General features: G+C 45.9%; 1 protein-coding gene across 7 annotated transcripts in view; it reads left to right on the top strand.

Annotated features, from left to right (window-relative positions):
• Abcc12 (ATP binding cassette subfamily C member 12) overlaps window positions 1-24,062 on the top strand; it is a 75,075-nt gene extending 51,013 nt beyond the window's left edge. For 2 of the 7 annotated variants that reach the window (XM_052728763.1, XM_052728764.1), the window contains 9 exons: window positions 1,421-1,558; window positions 9,562-9,748; window positions 14,808-14,897; window positions 16,800-16,989; window positions 17,437-17,596; window positions 18,691-18,769; window positions 19,663-19,776; window positions 21,507-21,671; window positions 21,783-24,056. In XM_052728763.1, coding sequence (XP_052584723.1) covers window positions 1,421-1,558; window positions 9,562-9,748; window positions 14,808-14,897; window positions 16,800-16,989; window positions 17,437-17,596; window positions 18,691-18,769; window positions 19,663-19,776; window positions 21,507-21,671; window positions 21,783-21,869 — 1,210 coding nt within the window. In that variant the 3' untranslated portion in view covers window positions 21,870-24,056. Of the gene's footprint in view, window positions 1-1,420; window positions 1,559-9,561; window positions 9,749-14,807; window positions 14,898-16,799; window positions 16,990-17,436; window positions 17,597-18,690; window positions 18,770-19,662; window positions 19,777-21,506; window positions 21,672-21,782 lie in introns of all 7 variants that reach the window. The other 5 variants (XM_052728769.1, XM_052728766.1, XM_052728767.1 and 2 more) reach the window with 5 other exon arrangements.
• The last annotated feature ends 1,711 nt before the right edge of the window (window positions 24,063-25,773 follow it).

The raw sequence follows: 25,773 nt of genomic DNA on the forward strand, positions 1-25,773 counted from the left end.
CTTCTCATGCAAAGTTCTTAGTCATGAAAATGCATCCCTTGTCCGTGTCAGAAGAGCACGTGAGATGAGGTGATCCCATTAAATGTGGAATAAAATGGTAACCAAACTCGAGAGATTTAGAGCTTGGGTAAGGACTGATGAGGACCAGATATGAGTGGCAGTAGCGAGGACAAGAGAAGGGTGGGTTTGAGGGGTATTTACAAGGCAGTGTCATCAGGGCTTTACAAGTGGGAGGCTTTGGGGTGTCAGAGAGATTGGTACAACCAAGGATCGTCTGAGGTGGGGGACTGATGTGCTGAGGAAGGTGCTCTGGGAGAAGAAGAAGATGCTATCACAAACGCAATTTGCTTTTGGGTTCGGACTCGTGCATCAAGTCGGAGGCAGTGATAATGGCAGATGAATGAGGGACGTACTGTGGCAGGAGACTGGCATGGGTGCCCGATGGGAGCAGATGTGACCATGAAAATGAAGACTAGTGTCCTGGGATCCAGTAGAGCTGGGCTCTCACTGCAGTACCCTTGGTGTCACTGAGAAAAGTACACATTTCCCAATTCAAGAGTTTATTGCGATGATGAGTAAACAACGTTTTCTGAAAGTCCATCGCAAAGGTAAAGCATGTCATGAGTGTCGGAACTTGTAGTGGATCCCTTGAGCTTCTGTTCATTTCTGTTACACTTTTGTTGGCCATTTGTTGCTGTCCATTCTATTGCTGCTGATTGACTAAATAAAAGCTTACAAGAAATCTGCCCCGCATACCCTCTTCTTTGCTATAAGCACAGGAGAGACCAGAGGGGAGTCTGACCTAATTACCCATAAGTTTACAATGAATTCACCAAGCTCTGAGCTTCCCTTACTCTGCGAGTTAATTTTAGCTTCGAGTCCGGAGGTAGGCTTGAGTCCCTTATAGCCGGCAAACTTGGGTGCTCAGGGACATAGTTCTCCCATCATCAGGGCTCTTGGGGCTTCCATTGTAAGGTACAAGACAGTACTCTGAACTCAGTTCCCAAGGAAGACTATCTCGATGTCTGTACAAAATTATCTTTGGAAGGCCACTCATTGGCAACCAGCTCAGATCCCTCTTTCCCTGATTGGTCATCACAAACAGGTTGACTTGTGTTCAGGGGTTGCACTGTGTGAAATCTTTGGGTCTTCAAAGACGAGAGCTGCATACTGTACCGCGTGTCATTCTTGCTACAGGAAGCACTCGGATCTGAAGGCAAATGAAGTAATGGTATAGCCCATGCCTCATACAACCAGACGGGGCATCCTGGAGAGGAGTGGCAGGCTCCTCTCTTCCAGTTATGACACTGACTTTGACTTAGCCATCACAGGGAAGGCACAGTTGGGTTGCCTGTGCTGAGGGAGAGTTCTCTGAGACTAGACTTGGTGACCCTCTTGGACCCTCTTGCTTTCACTACAGCATCTTCCATCGAGGAGTTCAGGAGCTCAAGCAGGTGGAGAACATCAGTCGGTCACCTTGGTTCTCTCACATCACCTCCTCCATACAGGGTCTGGGTGTCATCCATGCCTACAACAAAAAGAATGATTGCATCAGCAAGTGAGTTGATGGCCCCTGCTCCAGGGTCCCCCATCTCTTGCCCCAGCCCAAATGGGAGATCCCAGGCTTCTTTGGCACCGAGAGGGGAAATGTTGGGGACAGGTAAAGGGCTAGCAGAATCAAGAGTTCTATTTCCAGTATTTGGGGCCCCAAAAGATATATGATTCTGGGGGGGGGGACCGGGGGGGGGTAAAGGGAAGGAGAGAGAAGACATGCATGTGCCATGCTGAGGATGAACCCAGGGCCTTGTACAATGCTTCACTATTGAGCTATACCTCAAGTTCTACATATATACCACTTTGTATATTTTATTTTTTGCTCAAGTATATACAAATAGAGAAAAACAAAGTATACAAAAATCACTCCTAGGTCTCAAATCCCAGTCTTGTTCATATTTTCATGTACACATTATATGTGTAATCATAAATTGAAAATCCCAAATCAGGCTGGAGAGATGGCTCAGTGGTTATGAGTATTGGCTGCTCTTCTAGAGGATCCGGATTCAATTCTTAGCACATGGCAGCTCACAACTGTTTATAACTCAAGTTCCAGTGGATCTGAGTCCCTCAAACAGACATGCAGATAAAACACCAATGCACATTTAAAAAAAAAAGAATTTATTTTTAGGGGACTGAAGAGATGTCTCAGTGGTTAAGAGCACTAACTGCTTGTCGAAAGGAACCTGATTCAGTTCCCAGCACCCACATGGTGGCTCACAACCACCTGTAATTCCAGTTCCAGAGGATCTGACACCCATGGCAAAATACCAATGTACATAAAATAAAAATAATTAAAAAAAAAGAAAATTCCAAATCTGAAAAGCTCTGAAGTCCCAAACCTTTTAAATACCATTGCCATGCCAAAAGGGAAAATTTCACACTTGACCTCATGTGACAGGCTGTAGCCAAGACACAGGCACAGTAAAAATATGTGTGAAAGTTACCTGCAGATACCTGTCCTGGTGACACAGATCTGTGGTACCAGCTACTAAGGAGGCTGAGGCAGGAGTATCCAGCCTTTGGCTACAAAGTGAGTTCAGAACCAGCCTGTACATCTTAGCAAGACCATAGTGAGACTTAGCGTCTCAAAACGTTAAGAAAAAGACCTAGGGTGCAGCTCAGTGGTCAGTGCTGCCTAGTCTGTGCAAGCCCTCTTGGAGGCCCCAGCACTGCAGGATAAAATAGAGCAAACAAGTGAATGACCTGCCACTTCTGTAGATAAACTCGTTATCTGTTTCCAAGCGTTCTCATTATGCATACGCAAGTATTCCAGGAGTTAAAAAAAGAAAATCCCATTTGAGGCCGGAGGGACGGCTGAAGAGCACTGGCTGCTCTTCCGGAGGCCCCAGTTTTGATTCCAATTCCTAGCACACAGTAGCTCACAATCGTCAGGAACCATGGTTCTAGAGGACATGATGCCGTCTTCTGGCCTCCACAGACACCACTTATGCACATCGTGCCAGACATACAATCAGGCAAAACACCTATACATACAAAATAACTAAGTAAATTAATTAATTAATTTGATTCAAAAATCCCAAATTGGAAACATTTCTGGTCATAAGCATTTCAGACAAAGAGATATGCAACTTTTATATTTCCTCCTATTCTTTTTCTTTTTCAACCCACAAGGTTTTCTTTTTAAAAGTTATTTTGAATATGATTTTCATAGTATTGAGTGATCTTTAATAATAAACACACATTTTTAAAATAATATTTTATTAATTCTTTGAGAATTTCATACAATATATTTTTATCATATTCAACCTCCCCATCCCCAACTCCTCCCATATCCGTGCTCCCCTCCCTACCCACCCAGCTTTGAGTGTCCTTTCTTTTTTTTATTTTTTTTAATCCCATCAAGTTCAGGTCATGTTATTCAGTCAGTTTTGGGATTGAGGCCTGTCTCTGAGCGTAGTCACCATGCCAGAGGTCACCTCATTTACCAAAACTGGCTCTCTCTCCCAGTATCTACCAAATAGCTTCTCAGCTAGTGATGGGATTTCCCCACCCTTCCCTCTCCTCTGTGCTGGGGTTCTGTCTGGCACGGGCTTGTGCAGATCTTGTGCGTGCCGTCACAACCACTGTGAGTTCACACGTGTTATGTCTGGAAGACACTTTCTTTGATGCCGTCCCCCAGCTCTGGCTCTCACAGTCTTTCCACACCCTCTTCCACGAAGGTCCCTGAATCTTGGGAGGAAGTGTGTGGTGAGTATGTCCCATGCGGGGCTGAGCACTCGGAAGTTGACCAGTCAAGGGTCTCTGTGCTAATCGCCACCCACTGCCATGAGAAGCTTCCCTAATGAGAGTTGAGAGAGGCACTGATCTGTGGGTATAGCAAGCTCCTCCTAGACATGGTCTTGATATGTAGCCTAGGCCAGTCTGTATTTTGCTATCATGCATCCACCCCCAAAGAGGTTGGAGTTACTGGTGTAAGCCACTGTGCCAAAGTTCATGAAACTATTTTTTAAAGCCTGTGTTTGCTTATTTATTTATTTGTGGATAGGCCAGTTTCCTTCTTTTCAAAACTTGAAGACTAGATTAGTTGAGTCATGTAGCTTCTAACATACTATAGAAAATATGTAAGACCCAACTTGTGAGTGAGATAGTGGACTAGAAGCCACTGCTGTGTGACCCCATAAAGAAGAAGGATCAGAACAAAATGAGTATTCTTTTTTACAGCAGGAAAAGGAGAGGAAGAACTCCAGAAATCCATGACAGTAGTGACAGGGTACCCAAAAAGCACAAAGAAAAGGGTGGGTGGCCCACGAGATAGAAACTACCACTGTCAGCTCCTGGGGCCTTCCCAGTGGTGGCAAAGAAAACAAAAGACTCCCCTAAAAGTGTCACTGGGGTCCCAGCCCTCAAAATTTGGCTGCTGAATTAGGGAGGGAGGGCACAGGGAAGGCCAACAAGGGAAAGAAATGAATTATAATGACGTGTATCATCTTCACAGATGCCATGGTAAAAACTATTTCTTTGCTAACCTTAAAAAAAAAGCAGTTGTTCCAAATGAAAATCTACAAATAAAATTGGAAGGGATATCCAAATCAATAGATAAGCAAATGTTGCCACAGAAAGAGAAGAGATAAGATAAAACCTGGCACTGTGACTCCACAGGTCATCATTCTTCTGCTGATGAGTCAGGAGATAAGGAAATATGTGAAAGGCCAGGGTGAGACGTTCAGAAGTGTCCTAGTAAAGAGAATGAGCTCCCTGAGAGGGGACACAAACAGGCAGATGAGGTCAACGTGGGACTCGGAGAGGACAGTTAAAGGAAAAAACCCAAGAAACTGGCTGAGAAAATCAGCAATATGGGTGAAGAGAAATTCATCAAGCAAACAAAGTCAGAAACCAAACCATCAGTGACTCAAATAAAAAAACCATGGAAAGGATTGCCAAGAGATGTGACGAGGCAGGAAAAGGGCACCAGAGATGGAGGGCAAGGGTGGGGAAATCCTATACTTAAGATCCATAAGGAAAGCAAAAGTGAATGAACATGACCAGAGCAGCCAAAAACTCTGGGATGCTATCAAAAGACTAAGAGGCAGGCGCTGACATAGAACTAAGGGAATAATCCATTCAGTGAAATCATAGTGGAAAACCCACCCCCAACATCTAGAAAGAAATAGATATCTAAAGTCAAAATAGGTTCAAAGCTCCAAATCAATATGACCACAGAAGAACTTCTGCATGACTTTGTAGGATGTCAGGAATACAAAGCAAAGGAATAGCATTATAACTTCTAAGAGGAAAATGCCAGCTCACCGACAAAAGCCTAAACATAAACACCAGATCTCTTGTCAGCAATCCTCGCTGGGAAAGCATGGGATGATGTAGTTCAAGCCCCAAAGGCAAACAGCCTCCAACCAACATTGCTATGTCCAGGAAAGTTGTCTTTTAAAATTGATGCTGAAGTCAGGATGTCGGGACAAGCACAAACCAAGGCAGTTCATGACAGATGACAGACAAGCCAACACTGCGCAAGATGCTCAAAAGAATACTGTCTGCCAAGGAAGAGGAAAGTCTGGCATAGCCAAAAGAGCACAAGAAAAAAAGAATCAGGGAGGCGGTGGCTCAGGCCTCTAATCCTAGCACTCAGGAGTGTAGGTCAAGAAATAGCCCGTTACTGGTTCATAGGTATAAAGATATGCCTAGTGCTTACAACCTGTTAAGTAACAGACTATAATAAGAATACTTGAAAATTATTCACACACCTTTGATCCCAGCACTTGGGAGGCAGAGGCAGGCAGATCTCTGAGGCCAGCCTGGTCCACAGAGTGAGCTCCAGGCCAGCCAGAGATGTTACGCAAAGAAACCCTGTCTCAACTCCCCTCCCCCCAAATCTTGAGTGCATAGATGAACAAATCCCAATACTAGTTTGTAGAGGAAAAAGAATGCAATAAGAAATAATCCAATCAACCAGAAAACAGCCGAAAAAAAATTTACAGGAATTGGTAAACATCTCCTAATAATATAATCTTCCATGTAAATGGCCTCAACTCATCAATTAAAATATTCAGGCTAGCCGGGCGGTGGTGGCACACGCCTTTAATCCCAGCACTCGGGAGGCAGAGGCAGGCGGATCTCTATAAGTTCGAGGCCAGCCTGGTCTACAGAGTGAGATCCAGGAAAGGCGCAAAGCTACACAGAGAAACCCTGTCTCAAAAAACCTAAAAAAAAAAAAAAAAAATTCAGGCTAACTGACTAGGTTAAAAAAAATTAGATTCAAATGGGCACAGTGGCACAGGCTGTTATCCTAGTATTTGGGAGGTAGAGGAAGGAGAATCAGAAGTTCAAGGTTGCCCATCTCAAAACAACAAGAAGAAACAAAATCAACCCACTCCCCATAGGAAAAATTAGATTTAGCTATCTGTTGTCACCAAGAAACACAGCTCCCGGGCAAGGACACCCAGAGGCTGAAGGTCAAGGGATGGAAACCAATTTATTAAGGGGACAGAAGCAGGAGAGAAGTTGGCATCGTCATCTTCATGCCTGATAAAGAAGGCTTCAGGAGATAGTGAGAAAAGACAAAGCAGGAGCCACATACTAATAAAGTGCCATGGTGACTATAAATACGAGCTATGATGGTTAATAGTGACTGTCCAATGCAGTCCATATCAGCAATCTGATGGAGGCATTTTCCCAATTGAGGTTCCTCTTCCCAGATGACTCTAGCTTGTGTCAAAGTTGACAAAACAAAACAAAACACCCCCAAAAAACCAAAAACAAAAGCAGAAACAAAAAACAAACAAAAAACCCAACCAGGACAGGGGCCTGAGTGTGTGGTTCCTAGTTTTTTTTTAAACTATTTTATGGCTAGAATGTGGAAGAGTTTGATCTTAACACAATGTGTATTCTTCCTCAGGTCACAATTTAATGACAGCCCACAGCACGGGTGGCAGAGTTTCTTTACAATCAGAGTTACAGTTACTTTGCTTTTCCTTCTCCAAGGTTTTGGGAACAGAAAGGGAGACAGGGAAGGGGTAGGCCCTGTGGAAACTTTTTATTGCCGAACCTCAACAAGTAGACGCAATCTTAGTGCAAGTACAATGGCAGGATCTCAGTCACACAGACTTACCTAACTACAGCATCCTGGGGACTATAGTTCATCCATGTCCAGAAGGGGAAGTGACAGAGGAGTTTGACAAATGTAGTTGTCTCTACTAATAAGACCCTTTTCACTATTCTTAAAAAGCTAATGTATGCTGGGCAAGGTGGCTCAGTCCTGTAATCACAGTACTTAGGAGGTTGAAGCAGGAGGATGGTAAGTTTGAGACTAGCCTGAGCTACATGGCAATACCCGCTCTCCAAAGAAAAGAGGAAGAGGGAGAGGAAGAGTAGGAGGCAGAGGAGGAAGAGGAGAGGAGGAGGAGGTGGAGGGGGTGAAGGAGGATGATGTACACTTTCATTTTCATCCAGTCTAACCTCTTCTCCCGCTGTTGCCTCAGTTTCCCACTGAGGCTCTCAATGTGGCTGTGACTCCATAGCTCGTCTTTGGTCTAGTGAGCAGTTAGTCCTTGTTATTAGTTAGTTTGCTGGGTTTGTTTGTTTGTTTTGTTTTTTGAGACAGGGTTTCTCTGTGTAGTCCTGACTGTCCTGGAACTTGCTCTGTAGCCCAGGCTGGCCTGGAACTCAGAGATCAGTCTGCCTCTGCCTCCCGAGTGCTGGGATTAAAGGCGTGTGCCACCACTGCCCGGCTACTGGTTTGTTTCTTGATGCTGTTTGTCTAGAGTCCTGCGGCACACAGGTCCCTCTGATGACCGGATCATGAAGAACCATAGAACCGTTTAGCTCTTTGCCCTGAGCAAACAAAAGAGTTGACACTGTTTCCCACAGCTTCTTCTCCAAGTGCCTGGCATGGCGAGCTTGGCCTCACATGACTGACAGGGAACACTTGCCTTTGGGAGAGCTCCGACTTCTGACGTATATTGCACTTGCCACTAGACAAGTAGGAAGACTGTGGTATTTGGGAAAGCATTTTGACCAAGCTCTGGTAAAAACAAAACAAAGCAAAAACAGAAAGAAGCAAAGAAACAAAAACTAACTAGAGTGGAGACAAAAAAGGGAGATGTGACGGTGTGTGGAATAGTTGTGTCTTCCAGGGATTTACTCTTGAAAAGGCTTTCCTTTTCTTCCCACAATTCCCACCAATTGCTCAAAAAAGCCCCTTTCCACTGGGTCGAGAGCCCTTTAGTGTGTCAAGGAATGCGATGTCTCTCCCAGCTCGCCTAAAACTTCAGTCTATGATAGAAATTTTTCCTCCTGGAGGCGTGGTGAAGCAGACCGTGCTCTGTGTGCACACGTGTGTGAGTGTGTGTGTACTAGTGAGTGTTAGGGCTAAGAGACAGGATTGCAGTGGGGAAGCTGGCTGTGTTTTCTTTTAAACACCTGCTTCTTTTCTCTGAAGTTCCCACAAGGGGAGCTAGGGAAGGGGCCAGGAAGGGGTGTCCCCAAGTGTCCCCACGTCCCACCCAGGCTGTCCTTTCTGATGCTCCTTCCTGTTGACCCAGTTCCCTGTGCAGACCCAGTATGGCAGGGTGAAGGCTCCAACCCAACTCAACCTCACGCACCTGATGGTTGTTTGCACTCTGCCTGGCAGCACCCCACTGCATTCCTCAGCTGCAGGAGCCTCTTTGCCTTCTGTCACAGAGGCAGCTGGAAGGTCACTTTCTCTCTGTGCCTTCAGCCCTTAACTGCAGGGACTGTCAGGATGCACTCTGCTTGTGTCTGGGGACCAGGTGGGAATGAGTGCCTCCAGGTTGGGCCTTTCTTGGATCTCCTGGCTATGCCATCTTTCTGTCACTCTGCCCTGTGCAAAGCCCTGGGACCCAGTGGACATGCAACAGGGGCACAAGATATCAGTTTCCTGTCCTTGAAGAGAACTCTCCCCTCCCCAACTCCACCAGCCTTTTAAGCAGTGATTTGGTTTATTGGTTGGTTTTGAGATGGGATCTTGCCATGTAGCCCAGGCTGACCTTGGACTTCTGGCCTTTCTGCCTTGGCCTCCCAAGTGCTGGGATCCCAGGTATGTGCCACTATGCCAGACTCAAAGGATGATCTTGATCTTGGTGAGGGGCGGTGGGGGGGGGGGGCAGGCAAACACCCTCCCTTCCTACTCTATCACTACCATTGGCTTACCCCTGTCTTTAAGATCAAAGAAGCTATTTATAGATTTCTCAAGGCCTGCGGATACTGTAAAGCTAGAGTATGAGGTTTTCAACCGTTTTGTTCTTAGCTGTGGGCTCTAGTTGCTAGCTCTGGGAGAGACAGAGCGGGCCCACTTGGCACCCTTGTTGACTGCCACACGAAACTTCTCAGAAATGTGTGCAAATCAAAGATGCCTGTGGTGGCAGCAGGAACATGGATATATGTTCATGTTTGGAACAGTCACCTTGTAAGAAGGCGTTCAAAACGTCCTGTCTTGGCTCCATTAGGAGCCCGAATCTCCCATCAGTGCGAGCGGGACCTGAGCTCCTATTTCCTCTGATTTTTCCACTTCAGGTTTAAGACACTGAACGATGAGAACTCCAGCCACCTCTTGTACTTCAACTGCGCTCTCAGGTGGTTTGCGCTCAGAATGGATGTCCTCATGAACATCGTCACCTTTGTTGTGGCCTTGTTGGTGACCCTGAGTTTTTCCTCAATCAGTGCTTCATCCAAAGGCTTGTCACTGTCCTACATCATCCAGGTAACAGCTGGTGCATGGTGGGACTTGGCCTATGGTGTATGAGAAGGGATACTTTTAGATGGATGGATCAGAAAACTCAAAAAGTGTTAAAAAATGAAGCTTTCCGTGTGCATCATTGACATCTGGGGCATTGTGTGGGCTTCAGGCACAGTTGGATCCTGGCTCCTGGTTTTGTACCCTTCTGTGATAGTTGTGCAGTGGGTGACAAATGGTCTCTGAGATCTACAGGAAGAGGAAACAGTGGGGAATATTTCTTCCCTTTACTGCTCAACCAAGGCCCAGACTTCACTCTTACTGGATTGATTTAGGCGTCCAAGAACTAGTTGGTGGTTTGGTGGGAGTGATTGATTTGGGCCAAGGTGTGGAGTCCCATTCCATCTCATACCACACAGCTGCTTCACAGTGGGATGAGGAGAGTCAAGCACAGCCTCTGGCTAATGATTGGGGACAGGCTCTTGGCTGCTTGGTGCCTTTCTCTTTTAATAGTAATACAAGAGGAGAGCACACAGCATTCCCTGTCCCCCAGGCATCATAAATGACTTCCTTCACTGCTCTCAACAACTCTATTTCTGTAAGTCTTGCTTTACAGATGAGAAAAATGAGATCTGGAGAGATTCACATCTGCCCTGCGTGGGCCATGATTTAAGCTAAGGTTGCTTGGTGCCCGAATCTTGTCCCCGGGAATGTGCTTCCTAGGGTCCTGTCTGGAACCTTCTCCACTGAGTCCATGCATTTCAGGACAGATTTTCTGAATTTGGAACTTTTAAAACATACTCTGTTCGATAGTGGGTTTGTTTATTTATTTATTTTATTTCTGAGGCAAGCTTGAGAGGTTCCTGCCTCAGGCTCCCAGTGCTGGGATCACAGGCATGCTCTACCACGCTCCTCCCTGTCCCACAGTGCTCTGCTCTTGGTCCTTTCAGATGAAAGTCAAATCTCTTCTCAACTCAGAAAATGTTCTCCCTCCCTTGTTTTAGATTTGTTTATTTTTATGTCACATGTACGGTTGTTTTGCCTGTTTGTGAACCTCATTCATTCCAGTACTTGCAAAGGCCAGAAGGGGGTGTTGGATGCCCAGGATTAGTTACAGATGGTTGTGAGTCAACATGTGGGTGCTGGGAATCGAACCCAAGTCCTCTGGAAGAGCAGCCAGTGCTCTTAACCTCTGAGCCATCTCCGGCCCCAGTGTTCTCCCTTTGCTTCCTCATTTGGACAGTTTTCTTCTGTTTTATTTTCTAGGAATTTTCCTCAGCTTTGTAATCCAGCCGTGCTTTTGAATTTTCAGTGTGGCAACCATGTATCCACACATCAAATTTCCACAAGCTCTCTTTCTTTCAGGCTTTAAAAGACTCATTTTTAAATGACTGAAGCATGCCCTCTCCCAAGGATATTAATACTAACCACCCCCTTCTCCTCGTCTTTAATTTATGTCTGTTTTCTCCAGGGTCAGTTTTTCTTTTTGTTTATCCAGCTTCTGCCCTTTCCTGCCCTTGGTTTGTTTATCTATCGCTCTGTTAATCTGTACTTAAGGACAGGAGAATTGTTTGGCTTTTCAGGGTGTGGCCTTGTCGCTCCCCTCCTGGGATATTCTCTAACTCTACAGGTGCTGGGGTGGGATTTTTTTTTTTAAATACATTTGCTTCCCTTTCTCAAAGCAGCCAAGGCATGGGCTGTAGCACTACACACTAGAACTAATGCGTTTTGTTTTGTTTTTTCCCTAGAGTACCATTCTTAGAGCCCCATGTATTCCCAGGTTGTCAACTCACTCTCTTTAGGAACGGTTGCCTGTGTGTGTGCACACATACGCACAGGCTCTTATGCATGAACTTGGGGGAAACGTGTGTACTTGTGGTTGGGGGGAAGAGGAAGAAAGGCATAGGTGGGTCCACCAAGAGCAGCTGCCTCTAGACAGACCACCAACCAGCCTGCCTCTTTGTGGCCCCCTTCTCACACCGGGAGCCTCTGGGGCTCAGCTCTAAACTTCAGAAGCACCTTTGCCTTCCATTTTAGCAGAGGCTCTCATCTGATGCCCCCTGTGTGACTTTCATGCATTGAGATCTCTCCCATCATCTGGATGTGGAAGGTGTTCTTTCCGAAAACATCTCTGGCATCATTTTAACAGCATATTGGGATGGAAGTTATAGACCGTGTATAAACTGACGACAAGCCCACTCCGTGGTGTGGTTAAGGGGAAAAGTTTTTATTGTAAATATGAGAGACATGAGCTAGAGTAAGTTTAGGGTATGGGCAGAGGTGAGAAAGGCTAGAATGCTAGGATAGTCTTTGAAATGTGCAACAGGTGCAGGCCATACTGAGGGAGCCTGGATGCCAGCGTGCGCTTTGGCATGCTGATAGGTACCACAAGTAGTCATATGTCCCTTCTGCCAGAGGTAAGGGAAAGGACTAAACTTTTTGGTAGATGGAAACCAGCTTCACAAGTTCCTGAGGAATGCTGGCTTTAATCTAACTGCCAGAAATCCTCCTATAATCCAGGTTGAGCTTGTTTCTGCATATTTGGACTGCCTTTTGGAGTTTGGGGAATTGGAGTTTCTTTTCAACCTAACAGAGACATCTCCAGTGCTCTGAGGTGGGAAAATGAATCTTGCTTGGGTAACCCAGTTTTCCCCATTGGTAGTGGATGTCTTCATTGGTGCCTCTTAAAGCATCTAGCAGATGAAAGGTTTGCCTTAATTGGTCTAAGTAAAACAGCTTGCCCAACTAAGGCCATGCTTTGGGGCATCAGCTTCCTAGGAGACAGTCACCAAACATTCCTGCAGGGCCAGAGAAGAATTTGCATGTACTGAGGTGTGTTAATGCCTGCTCTCTGGCTGGATGTGGGTCCTTCTGACATTGGTCCTGTCTGAGAACACAGACTCGAAGTGACAGAGCTTCACCTGAGAATGGAAGAAACTCCCTAGAGAGACGAGAAATCGGTGTGTAACACCATGGGGCAGAGCATGAGTGCCAAGGGACAGTGACGTCATACAGTGCAATGGAGCTCTTGTGCTTACTCGGGTCTGCATTGTGCCCATGTGGGGATTCTGGACCTGGGTGGGCTGCCAGACATTTAGGAGCTGGTACTCTTGTGTTTAGCTGAATATATCTGCGCCCTTCTTGGGAGCAATGTGCACTCGCATTCCGAGCGGCTGTCACAAGGCACGGGCTATGCTGGTTGCTGCAGTTTTGCAGTTGACCATCTGACGACATTCGGCCCACCAGGCCTTAGGTTCTAGCACACAGCTCAAACAAGGTTTTGCCCCGAGGGAGGGGATGAGGGTAAAATCACTCAGGTTGAGGCCCAAGAGAAATGGGAAGCCCTGGCGAAAGATTGAACGGCCCTGGTTGGTCGGCGGAAGAGTCACGGGCCACGGCTACCAGAGTTAGAACGGGCTTTATTAGAAAGAAAAGGGGATAGGACGGAGAAGCCAGGCCTGGCGGAGGAGGGTAGCGGGGCCGAGCAGACAGCAGAGAGGAAACAGAAAAGAGAAGGGTGGGGGTCCGCATCTGACTTTTTAAGGCCGTGATTGTGTGACCAAGTGGTGGTATGCAGTCACCCATGCCCCCTGATGATGTAAGTAAGACGTTAGACCTGGAAGAGTGAGAGCAGGAGCCTAACACCTGGGCCTGTGTGAAGCAGGAAAGGTGACAAGGGCCTGCTGAGAAGAGCTCTCTGAGGTCCTGGAGGGGCCTCCTCATCTATCTTATACCCCCCCCCCCATCACCCACCGTTCCCCACCAGTTCTGACTGCACTGTCCCCTTTCTGTGAAAGTCTAGTCACTTACTAGATCTTTCTTAGGTTCAGTGCAAACACGATGCCATTTCATACTCAAGTCTTGAGCATCTGTAGATTTGGATGTCAGCAGGGAGTGGTGGATTCCATTCCCTAAGACACAAAGGGACAACCATGAGGAGCCCAGTCTCCTTGGCCTGTCACGGTGCGCCTGTATAGCCTCTCACAAGTCCCCATCTAGACAGGTCTCAGCGGCTTCCGGTGCTAAACTCTCACGCTTCAGTGGCCTTCTGGTCCCTCATGTCTCCTACCCGCCCTCTTACTTTTTGAACTAACAGTTGTAGTCATTCAAGCAGCTACTGCAACAAATCCCCTAGAGCTTGGTGCCTTAAAACAAGAAGAATTTATTCTCTCCTCATGTTGGAGGTCTGGAGTCCACACAGTGTCCTCAGGGCCGCTTTTCTCCATAGGCTCCAGGGAACTATTACATTTCTGTTGAGCTTCCAGAGGCTGGTGGCATTTCCTGGCTTGGAACAGCCCTCTTTTAACTTCTGCCTCTGTCTCCTTTCCCTTTCTCTTCCGGATATCCCCTTCTCCCCTTTTTTAAATTAGGATGCTTGTTATTGTCTTAGGACCCAACCAGGCATGCAGGGTGTTTAGTCATAGCTGCAAAGGTACTTCTCCAAATGGGCTAACATTCTTGGATTCTAGAGATTTGGATACAGACATTTGCAGTGGGGGAGAAGGCCTACTCCAACCTGCCCCAGTTATGACTTGCACACCAATCTTGGAGTTAGATTCCGGGGGATCCTGGCCTAAAGTGGGTCCCCTTGGCAAACTACCTCCCTCAGCCTGGATCCTGATTTCTTATATCTGGGGCAGGTGTGTGTAACAGTTCTCTGGTTTCTGCTGGTGGTTTTCAAAGGCTTTACTGCCCCTGATGGGGGCGTTAAGAAGTGGGAGTGGGATGCAGCACCCCACCAGGTGGCAGCAAGGAGCCAACCCCCAGCAATTTGGCGGATGAATCTCCTCTCCATGGCGGTTGGGACTGGCTCACAGGAGTGATCAAGGTGGTGGGATGATTCTCACCATCTGGAGTGAGAGAGAAAATGTAAATACCATTTGTTTTTAAGTATAAAGGAAATGTTTAAATGCAAAGCATCCCAACAGGAAATGTGGCCTTCTGTGCCTGCCTGGGACTGCAAGCCTCCTTTGCATGTTGCCTGAGCCCAAGCAGGTAATTTGAAGTGGCAGACTTTACAAAAGTAAAACTGTGCAGACCAAGGGAGGAAGGGGACCCTCAGTAGCTGTCTGCTTCTTTCCAACAGCTCAGTGGACTGCTGCAAGTGTGTGTGCGAACGGGAACAGAGACCCAAGCCAAGTTCACCTCCGCGGAGCTGCTGAGGGAGTACATTTCGGTAAGGAGTGAGTGAACAGCGGAAAATGGGCAGGCTCTTCCCATCGGTCATGTTTTGATTTTTCTTTAAGGATTTATATAAATTTTAATTGTGTGAGCGAGTGTGTGAGTGTGTGTGTGTGTGTGTGTGTGTGTGTGTGTGTGTGAGAGAGAGAGAGAGAGAGAGAGAGCGTGAGCGAGCATAGTGGCCAGATGTGGTTGTGAGCCACCCAGTTGGGTGCTGGGAATCAAACTCTGGTCCTCTGGAAGAGCAATACATACTCTTAACCACTGAGCCATCTCTCCAGTCCCTGTTTTTCTCTTTTCCTCTTTTTTTTTCAGTATATTAATGGGATCCTTTTAATAACTGAAGTCTGACCCGTCACCCGTCCTGTTAAAACCTGTATCCACAATCCAATCCAAAATTCAGGGCCTCACTTCAGTGTCTGAAAATTAATATTTGATGCAAGTTCTAAATAGCAAAAGAAGATCAGTTCACCTCTTCTTTGAAAGCTTTTCGGTGCAGTGTAGGAACACAACTGTTCTGAGAAAGGCTGTCTACGTAAACCCAGCAATCACTTTTGTGGACGGTGTTTGGCCCCCTTTACAAGCTAAATTCAACACTCTTAACATTTTAAAATTTGGCACATTCAATTTCCCGTTGAAAATGCCCCCATGACCTGCTTTAACACACAGATCTTCCTGGGTGTGTGTGTCTAACTGAGCTTGTGAATGTAGTGAACTTGGGAGTCTCGGGACAGTTCCGTATGTAAGCAGAAAGCTTTTGACTTAAAACCACATTTAAATTATTCAAGTATACATTTTAAGTTAGACTCTCAAGCCCCAATTCTGTAAATACTCCAACTATTTGGAGCATAAAATAAGCAGATTCCTTAAACTAAAAACATTGCTAGTACAGTATTGGTTCTTTTTAAATATTTTTATTTTTAATTCCAAATCTTATAGGGGTTTAAAATGCCCACTAAGAAGGCAAATGTTTTCTCAGCTAATTGAGGTCACTTATTGACTAGAGACTTGGGCTGGACAGTCACTCTGATGGGCACCGTGGACTCCTCGTACCTGGGAGGGCCATGATAATGTGAGACAAAGGACTGGTCTCCTAACAGAGCCAGCTTTGTGTTCATTTGATGGTGAGGTTTGGGGTGCACATGAAGACAGCTCAATTTTTTTTTTCTGTGAACTCTAAAGATCTTTAAGCATGCCCTTCCTCATTCTCTGTCATCTTCCTATCCCTAGCACCCTGGTGGCTTTTGTAGACACTGAAATTAGATTGAATCTCAAGGTACACTCTGGATTTGTCCCACAGCTTCAAGGTCACATGGCTCAGTGTGAGCTGTCGCATGCTTATCCCCCTAAGTCATCCGCCCTTCCTTCACTAAGTTCCAGCCCTACACGGCCTTTCCTTTTCATACCTGGAGTTACTGAAGGTTCTTCTGGCTGCCAGGCTTTGCAGTACCTGTCCTCCATGTCTGGAAGGTCCTGGACAGAAACTCTGGTAGTTGTCATCCTTTCTGTATTCTGGGTCTCATCTAGTGCCACATCCTCAGAGACGCCTTCTTCAGCCCTCACATCATTTTATTCTGCTTGCTTCCACCTGCCAAACAAGTCACTTTCTTACTACAATACTCCTTTTTATTACCTAATGTACCCCACTGAAATGTGACCGGCTTTTTTTGTGTGGAGTATCTCATGTAGCCCATGCTGTCCTGGAACTCTCAATCCCCCTGCATCAGCTTCCTGAATGTTATGATTGCAGGTGTGCAGCACCACACTGGGCTTGAGTACAGGGTTATGGGTCTCACTCACCACCACAGGCACCAGCATTGGCAGCTGTGGAATGAGTGAGCTAGGTTGGTGGAAACCGGTGGCTGTCTAGTTGGTCAATGGCTGTTCTGCTTTTCAGACTTGTGTTCCTGAACACACTCACCCCTTCAAAGTGGGGACCTGTCCCAAAGACTGGCCAAGCCGTGGGGAGATAACTTTCAAGGACTATCGCATGAGATACAGAGACAACACCCCTCTCGTGCTCGATGGGCTGAACTTGAACATCCAAAGTGGGCAGACGGTTGGGATTGTGGGAAGAACAGGTTCTGGTGAGGACAAACTCGGCATTTATTTCTTTGGGGTTGTTTGTTTGAATTTGCACTGGACGTGCTGGTTAAGCCATATCGGAGAGATGCAACAAGTGCTGGATTCATTGTTATTTTCCCCTCAAATCTCTTTACTGTAAATTAGAGTTTCAGGTTGATTGGGTGTGGAGAGTTGGAAGCAAATACATAGTAGTTTTTGAATTAATTGAATGAGAATAATTCTGGAGAAATGAGGCCCAGAAGATGAGTTATGTGCTTAAAGGCCTCTATAGGGACTGGCAGGTTAATGGTGTTAGGGCAGCTTGGTCCCCCAGAGTGAGTGATGTCTGCCTGCAAAGTCATCCACATGGATCCATTTCATCGCATTAAAAATTCCCTTAATTAAATGCTTGGACATGATGGAAGTGAAAACCGCTGTTGGATTGTTGTTCCTGCTCTTATTGTCCCCAGGAAAATCGTCACTGGGCATGGCCCTGTTCCGTCTGGTGGAGCCAGCCTCTGGAACCATCTTCATTGACGAGGTGGATATCTGCACTGTGGGTTTGGAGGACCTCCGAACCAAGCTGACCATGATCCCCCAAGATCCTGTCCTGTTTGTAGGTACAGTAAGGTAGCTGTTTTCAATCATCGTGCATTACTGTTTGGAGACGGTGATATTGGGCCAACGAGTAGCTGAGAAATTGCCGGGCCATGGCTGTTCTTGGCAGTCTTAGCTCAGGGAACTGGCCTGTGCAGGCACTCAGAAGCCTTGCTGGTGTCTGGATTTTACTAAAGATTTAGAAGGGGCTGAGGAACAGTGTCCTGAGTCTTGCTGGTATTATAATATATTATCACATTGTTAATATCAACACATTATTTGTAGTGATATTCATAGTTTTAATAGCATTAGCAATGTTATTATTAGTGATTTTATTATATTTTGAGTGAGCAGATATCACAGTTGGCCCAAACAACCCTATTTTATGCCTGTGTTCTGACATTACATCAGGGTTAGCAATGACCACTCTCAAAAGTGGCCCCAAGTGCGCAGTGGACTAAGTCATTGCCCGGCCTGTGTGTGCAGCGGGCTTTGGCATGTGCATTAGTTCATTCCTGCTACAGAACAGAAACTGATCAAGTACAGGAAGACCAAGGTTGTGACTCACACAGGGGGATCCGAGCATCTCAGCTGGTCCAGGGTGAAATAAGGAGGCTCTATAAAGCTGATCAGATGACTGGTGTGATATGCACCTCAAAACACTCGATTCGCATTCCTGGGTGGGAGCAGGAATCTGCAGCCATGCCTCTTGTCATGAAGGCTGAAAGGGATGCTGGGCCAAGTTTCTTTTCCCCTTTCTTTGCCAAGAACTTGTATAAGGTCCATATGCTTTGCTGTGTGTTGATGCAGTGGACCCTGGTGTGGTTGTGCTTGGTCTGCCTCTAGGTGGGGTTTCTCACTCCTGCCTGCCTCCAAGGTCTCTGCTCCTTCACTGAGAGTTGTGGGTCCTTGGTCTTGTGGCCTGGGCTGAACAAGCTCCTCCCATCACACCTCTTCTTGTCCCTCAACATGCTATTGGGAAGAGAATGTGTCCTTACCCTCTACAGTTTCCAGAGGCCACCCATGGGCCTTCCTGACGTCACATCTCCTCCTCATCCTCATCTTCACGGTGCTCACCACTGTTTCGTCCTTGATAATCCAGCTTGCTTTCCTTTGCTTCATCACAGGTTCAACTTGGATCCCTTGGAGAGTCACACTGACGAGATGCTGTGGCATGTGTTGGAGAGAACATTCATGAGAGACACAGTAGGTCTCTGGGGCTTCCCAGCATGAGTCCGTTCCCAATACCACTGCCCCAGATACCTGGCCCTGGGGCCAGCACTTGGTCAAGTGAATTTACAGGAGTGACGTACGTCAGTGAAGTTCAATCCTTATTGCTCCTGATTATCAAAAACAACCACAGTACTATTTGTTTGCTCTCTGGTTCGTTCAGACAACAGCTCTACATGTACCGTCATCTCTCTTGGTTCTCTGCATAGCCCTCAGAGGCTGGTACTCTTCTCCTTCATTTTTGAAATGATAAAATTAAAGCTCAAAGAAGTAATATGTCCATGCCAGTGAGTAGCAGGATGGAGACTTGAATCCAGGTCCATCTGGGTCCAGAGTGAGGGGAAGGCCATATTACTTGGCCTGTGGACCCACTAGCTTTATCAGAACAGAATGATGAATAGTGTAGCTTGTTCTGGGGTCACAAGTGTGACTGGTTTGAGTTGTCTATGACATAAGACCTTGTCCTGTTAGGAGCTGCAGTCACAGCTGAGGCAAGCAACTCCCAAAGCCACTTTAGTTTGTTGTGATGGAAGCACATCACATCTTGGAAACACTCCTGTCCAATCTCTGTTTCACCCATGAAAATTGCAACCCCGAAACACACTTCCGTTTGCTTAAATATTCACTAGAAGTAGATGCATGATTTGTCCTTTCTGGTGAGTCACACTGGCTTTACATTATTAACGTCTCCCACACCCTGGCCCTCCTGGTGCCAGCTTGCAGTATTGAAATGATGGCTGTTTCGCACCTTCTTTCCCATTGTAAGATAACGCAAGCTGATGAATGCAAGAGGAGGGGCAATCAATAAGACGACACAGGACAATTTTATAGATCATCAGCATAAATGTGTCATTTTCTGTGTTTTATAGATAATGAAACTCCCAGAGAAATTACAGGCAGAAGTCACAGAAAACGGGGAAAACTTCTCAGTGGGAGAACGCCAGCTGCTTTGTATGGCCCGAGCACTTCTCCGTAATTCAAAAGTAAGGAAACAGCATGGAAAATGGATTGGTCAAATTTTGGATATTCCCTGCAGTGCCTCTCAATCCAGGAGGCAGAGGTACCCGCTTGTCTTTCAGCAAAGACAGAGCAATGCAGTAATTTAAAAACCGATCACTTTCTCTTAAGACAAAGTTGTGAGGGGTAACAATTGAAAAATAACAGCCATTTTCAGGAGTGGCACCTTCCTTATCTAGGCTTCCCTTTGGGAGGTCTTGCTTATGCATTCTCTCCAGTCTCCTAGGAGGCTTGAGTTTGAAAAGTATGCTCTCAACTTTTTCCCTTTGTCCCAGAATAATTCTGAGACCTCAGACACAGTACCCAGGACACCCAAGCCTTCAGAATGCTCATTTATAAGATTTGAAAAATTTATATATATATATATCTTTCCTAATGACTTAACCAGCCTTACTGATTCTGAGAAAGAGAATGACAGTTGTCATTATTGTTGTTATTACTTTTAACAAATCCTACTTTCTGGGAACTGAAGAGATGGCTCAGTGGGTTAAGAATGTTTGCTGCTCTTGCAGAGGATCTGGGTTCGATTCCCAGGACTCACATCATGTGGTTCACAACAGCCTGTAACTCCAGTTCCAGGGGATCTGAAACCCTCTTCTGGACTCTGCCAGCACTTGCATGTATGTGTTTATGTACTCACACACAGGCACATACACGTCCACATAACAATTAAGGAAGAAAAAGAAAAAGAAATCTTACTAGTCGGGTATTAATCAATGTGAATCCACTTGATGTGTTCTTAAGAGGTGTTCACAGAAGGAAAGGGGACCATTTAGTGCCCTTGGTGGCAATATTCACTGTGAAGTAGCTATGCGGCTTCATGCTTTGTGTAAATAATAAGACATGAACTCTTTATATGGGAGGAAGTTAAGTAATTTGACAAGGTCAAGTATAGTTAGGGGTTGAGGTTAAACCTTCAAATTGTAAAATCCAAACAGTGCTTTGGCAGACAGAATGATGCTCTTCTCAACTCCAAATTGATGTCCTTGTCATGTACCCCAAACGTGTATGCTCCCTCATGTGGCAAAAGGGACTTTGTTGTTATAAGGATATTAAAGATCTTGAAATAGGAAGATTGTCTTGGATCGGGTGGGTCTAATGTCTGGTGTATTTCCATGTGTCTCTGTAAGAAGTATAAGAAGCAGGCAGGAGCATCAGAGAGCAGATGTGGTGGTAGGAAAGGGCTGAGGAATGCAGTTGGCCTGCAAACACTGGAAAGGCAGAAGGAATGCAGCTTCCAGTCTTGATTGCAGGATTCCAGGTTCTGGAAATGTAAGATGTGAATTTGTGTTGCTCCGAGTCTCCAAGTTGATGGTAATTTATTCCAGCAGCTCTAGTAAAGGAATACAAGTACTGTCACCATGCCTACGCTGGCTCATACTGTGTACACACTGTGTCCTACAGAAGGTTCTCATCGTGTTCCTTCCTAGTTGCAATGTATGATGTTTTTTCCTTCCTACTGGATTGAATAAACTACTTTAAGAAAGGAGAAAATACTATCTTGTCCCTCTAACAAATCCCTCTCAGGATGATGAGGGGGTGCGGTTGGACATTATTTCTGGCCTTTTCTGTAGCTTTTCAAGATGGGTGCTTAGTTTATTGTGTTTGCTTTTTCCTCATCTTTTAGGAAAGAACTGAGGCTATGCATTTTCCTCTTTGTACAGTTTTGGCTTTTACGATGCTTCTTCCTTAACAGATCATTCTCCTTGATGAAGCTACCGCCTCCATGGACTCCAAGACAGACACTCTTGTTCAAAGCACTGTAAAAGATGCCTTCAAAAGCTGCACAGTGTTGACCATCGCCCATCGCCTAAACACGGTTCTCAACTGTGACCTTGTCCTGGTCATGGAAAATGGGAAGGTGCAGAAAGTTCTGGTTGGCGTTACCTCCTCAAAGGCTTCCCCAGTCAGGGCTGTGGTGTGTACATTTTTATTTTTTTTCTGAAAATTTCAGTGCCTCTCTGATTTTCAGGTGATTGAGTTTGACAAGCCTGAAGTCCTTGCTGAGAAGCCTGACTCTGCATTTGCGATGTTACTAGCTGCAGAAGTTCGACTGTAAAGGTCCTGTGGTTGATTTGAGAGGAGGCAATGGATGTGTGAGAGCAGAAGCCTGAAGGCAGAGTCATGCAGCCCCTGACACAGCCCCTCCCACCCATGGAGCACAGGGTGAGCGGGGGCTGAGATGTGTCCCTTGCTCTCTGCAGCCCTTTTGGTCACCTCCTGTGGCAGACTCGGGGTTGGTTCTGGATGGTGAAGAGTGCAGACAAAGCTGGTAGGTTGGAAGCTGCCTCTCACCTCTGAAAACCCCAGGAGTCCCTCACATGTTCCCACCAATACTACATAATGCCTGAGAATGGGAACATTTTAACTTCCTGGCAAAAACCAGTCAACGCAAACAATGGGACAACGCCCAAGACTGGAGTTTATGGAGGATTTCTCACTTCTGTTGCCAGAAAAGGAAAGAGAAAACTTTTCTTTCTGTTTAACTTCATTTCACTTTAATCTCAACTATGTGATAAGCTCACAGATCCACAGCACAAAGACTGATGATAGTGTTTGGCCTGAGATTTTTCAAAGAAATCATATTGTACATTGCAGTTGATCTGTTAAAATAACCAGAAAGCAAAATTCTGGCGTTTCTGAATATATGACATTTTTATATCTTCTTTATTGGTCATTAAAATGCAATAAGAAACTAAATGACCCTGAAATGTTGCCTTGCAGTGGTCTCACTGAAGATGTCTCTGTTTGAACTATTCCTTCCCGTAGACCTTTGCTTCCATCTCTTTTGGCTCAGTAATGAATCTACACAGTTGTTCACCAACCTCAAGTTTTTCTGTGAGGATTATAGAAAAGACATATCCAGTAGCCCCAGTGTGAGTACTGCTAATTAGAATGGCATTTGTCATTCTTTGGGGTTGAAGGCCCTCTTTATATTTCTGGTGAGCGTGAAAGGTTCTTGTATTGTTTGAATGAGGTTCCCTGTACTTTCTTCCCAGTCCTAGGCAACACCTTAGATATAACATACAGCAATGTGGCCAACAAAGCTCCTCCCGAGTCACACTCTACCCTGTTTCTTGCAAACATGGAGAAAGACAGTATCTGGCACTTAGGAACATTCAGAAAACACTTACGGTGGGCCTATTATGTCTGACTTCCAAGTTCACCAGCATGATAGAAGATTAATCTGGGGATTCCCATCACACAAGCTGTGATGGTTCTTACTGGCTATCAACTTGGCAGGACCTAGAATTATCTAGACATTGGGGGCATGTCTGTGAGGGGGTTTGTAGATTAGGTTAGCTGAGGTGGGAAGATCTACTCTAAGTGTGGGCGGCAGCATTTCATGGGCCGGGGGCTGGGACCGAATGAAAAGGGGAGCGGTGGCTGGGCACCAGCTTTGGTCTCTGCTTCCCGATGGCAGACACTCTCTGACCAGCTGCCTCCCATTCCCACTCTCATGCCTTCCCCAGCGTGATACAAGGTACATTCCCTGAAACTATACGTCGAAATAAATCCTTGATTCCTCAAGTTGCTTGGTCAAGCATTTCGTTCACAGCAATGAGAAAAGGAACTAATACAGAAAACTAGTACCAAGGGGTGGTACTGCTGTTGTAAGAGGCCTGATCATGTCGTTTGTAAGTTTTTGGAACTAGTGTGTGGGAGGACTGTGGAAGGGTCTGGAGTTTGGGGCTAGAGAAACCCTAGAATGCTGTAACCAGAGTTTAATGGGACATCTGGTTGGAGTTTGGAAGACCAGAATGCCAAAAGAAATGAGGAAGGTAGAGGCCCCGCTTATTAAAGCTCAGAGGAGAACTGGACTAGAGGCTGTTCACTGTTTTTGGCAAATCATGTCACTGCATCATCCTACTTGTGCCCTGAGAACTCAAATGAAGCTGGATCAGAAAGTAAAGGACTAATCTGTTTAGTGAAAAGAAGTTTTAAGAAAGGATAACATTGGTCTGAATTGAGAGAGCCTGAAATGAAAATGATGTTGAAGGAGTTCCCTACTCAAAAACAACAGTCCAGGGAAGTGTTTCTATGGGATCAGCACACAGAGGCCTCTGAAACTGAGGCCCAAAGGGGCCAGACTGCATCTTAAGCTGGTAGCAAGACTTGGCAATGTTGTTCACATGGTACCACTTTTCCATCATTGATGGAAGTCAGGGAAGAAACTCAAGGAGAAACATTGCTTATTGACTTGTTCTCTGTTGCTTTCTTATATAGCCTAGGCCATCTGCCTTGGGAAGGTGCACCCACAGTGGGCTGGACCCTTCCATATCAATCATCAATCAAAATAATCCCTCACAGACATGGCCTCTAGCCAGTCTGACCAAGGCAATTCCATAACTGAGCTTTCCCCTTTCCAGGTGACTCTAAGTTGTGTCCAGTTGACAATAAAAACTAACCAGTATAACCACTGTATATTTACTGAAGCTATGTAACTTGCTTTTTTGTTTTATAGGAGCTCGAAGCTAAGAGCTTGCCTTGAATCTCTGAAGAGTTGGGCTTTGAACATTTAAACAGTGTTGTAATTGTCAAAAATTATGGGGGCCTTTGAAGTTGAAATGAATGCATCCTGCATAATGAAATGGTGGTGAGCCTAGAGGGCCCAGGGACCACAGGAGAATCAAATTGACAGGATAGATTTGTGATGGTTAGTATGGAAGGACCTAGAATCATCCAGAAGGCAAACCTCTGGGCACAACAGTGAGGGAGTTTCTAGATTGAGTTAATTAAGATGGGAAGACCCTAAATGTAGATGGCACCGACCCATGGGTGGGACCCTAGACTCAACACAAAGGTAAGGTGAACCCGCTCTACTTCAGGGTCTCTCTGCCTCCTGGCTTCCTTAACTCTGCTTTCTGCTCCCATGTGTTCTCCACCATAATGTACCATACCCTTCTTAAGTTACTTCTTGTTGGGTATTTTGGTCACAACAATAAGAAAAGTAACTAATAACATACCCAACAGCCACTGTGGCAAAGGCTGTGCTGGTGAGGTTTATCTCCAACCAGATAGTCTGCATCCTGTGACTGGACAGGCTCCAGGCTGGACTAGAGGAGGAGCCAGCGCAGCTGGCCTCAGGTGGAGGTCCTAGTCGAGTGTGTTAAAGCCCCTTTTCAGGCATTTCCATTGAATCCTGCCATCAGCAGATGGGGTACCCTCAAAAGGATGTGGCTGAAAAAGACAGAAATGAGGTGATTCCTTTCATGGGCAGCTTTATGGCGATTGTGGACTTTGTGTAAAGGGACACTTATATAATCAAACTCTGGGCAAGTTTTTGGTGGATGCCCCGTAACTCTTTTGACATGATAATCTGATTTGGCTATCCCTGGTGGTCTGGGGAATCTGTGACAGCTATGAGATGTGGGTGACAGATACCTCATTTTCTACTAACTTTGAGTCCAACTGACGATCTATTTGTGACTTCAAGGAAGGGTTCTCACAAGGACGAGGGTAGGCTGCTCACTCAGACTTTGTAAGAGATGACTCACCTTTCCTGGCTCCTTCTGCCCGGGCTCTTCCTGTTGTGCTGGCAGGAGAGAATACTGATATTGATCCCGATGTTTGCTGAGCCTTTGCAGTGTGCCAGCCACCATGATGAGCAGTTTTTCATGAATCACTTCGCCTAATCCTTACCTCACTCTGAGGAATGCAAGATGAGGTTTCCTGAGGATAGGGGTTTAGCTACAGGCACACAGGAAGGAAGGGGCAGAGATAGCATTTGAACCCTAGCCGGGTTCAATGATGCCGGGGCTTTGCTCCTAAACCCTCTTCCCCATTCTCCTGGGCCTGCTCAGAGGCAGTGACACTTGTCAGTATCACAGAGGGGAGAGAAACTTCTGGAAATGTTGTCGTTGGCATACAGAACATGGGATAGTCTCAGTGAAATCCCTTGACTTCCCCAACTTACTGTCACTGAAATGTCATCCAGGGCTGGACTATGTTGAATGAATGGC

The sequence above is a fragment of the Peromyscus californicus genome, unplaced genomic scaffold, assembly GCF_007827085.1.
Source record: "Peromyscus californicus insignis strain IS unplaced genomic scaffold, ASM782708v3 Scaffold_8__1_contigs__length_139910024, whole genome shotgun sequence".
Lineage (NCBI taxonomy): Eukaryota > Metazoa > Chordata > Mammalia > Rodentia > Cricetidae > Peromyscus > Peromyscus californicus.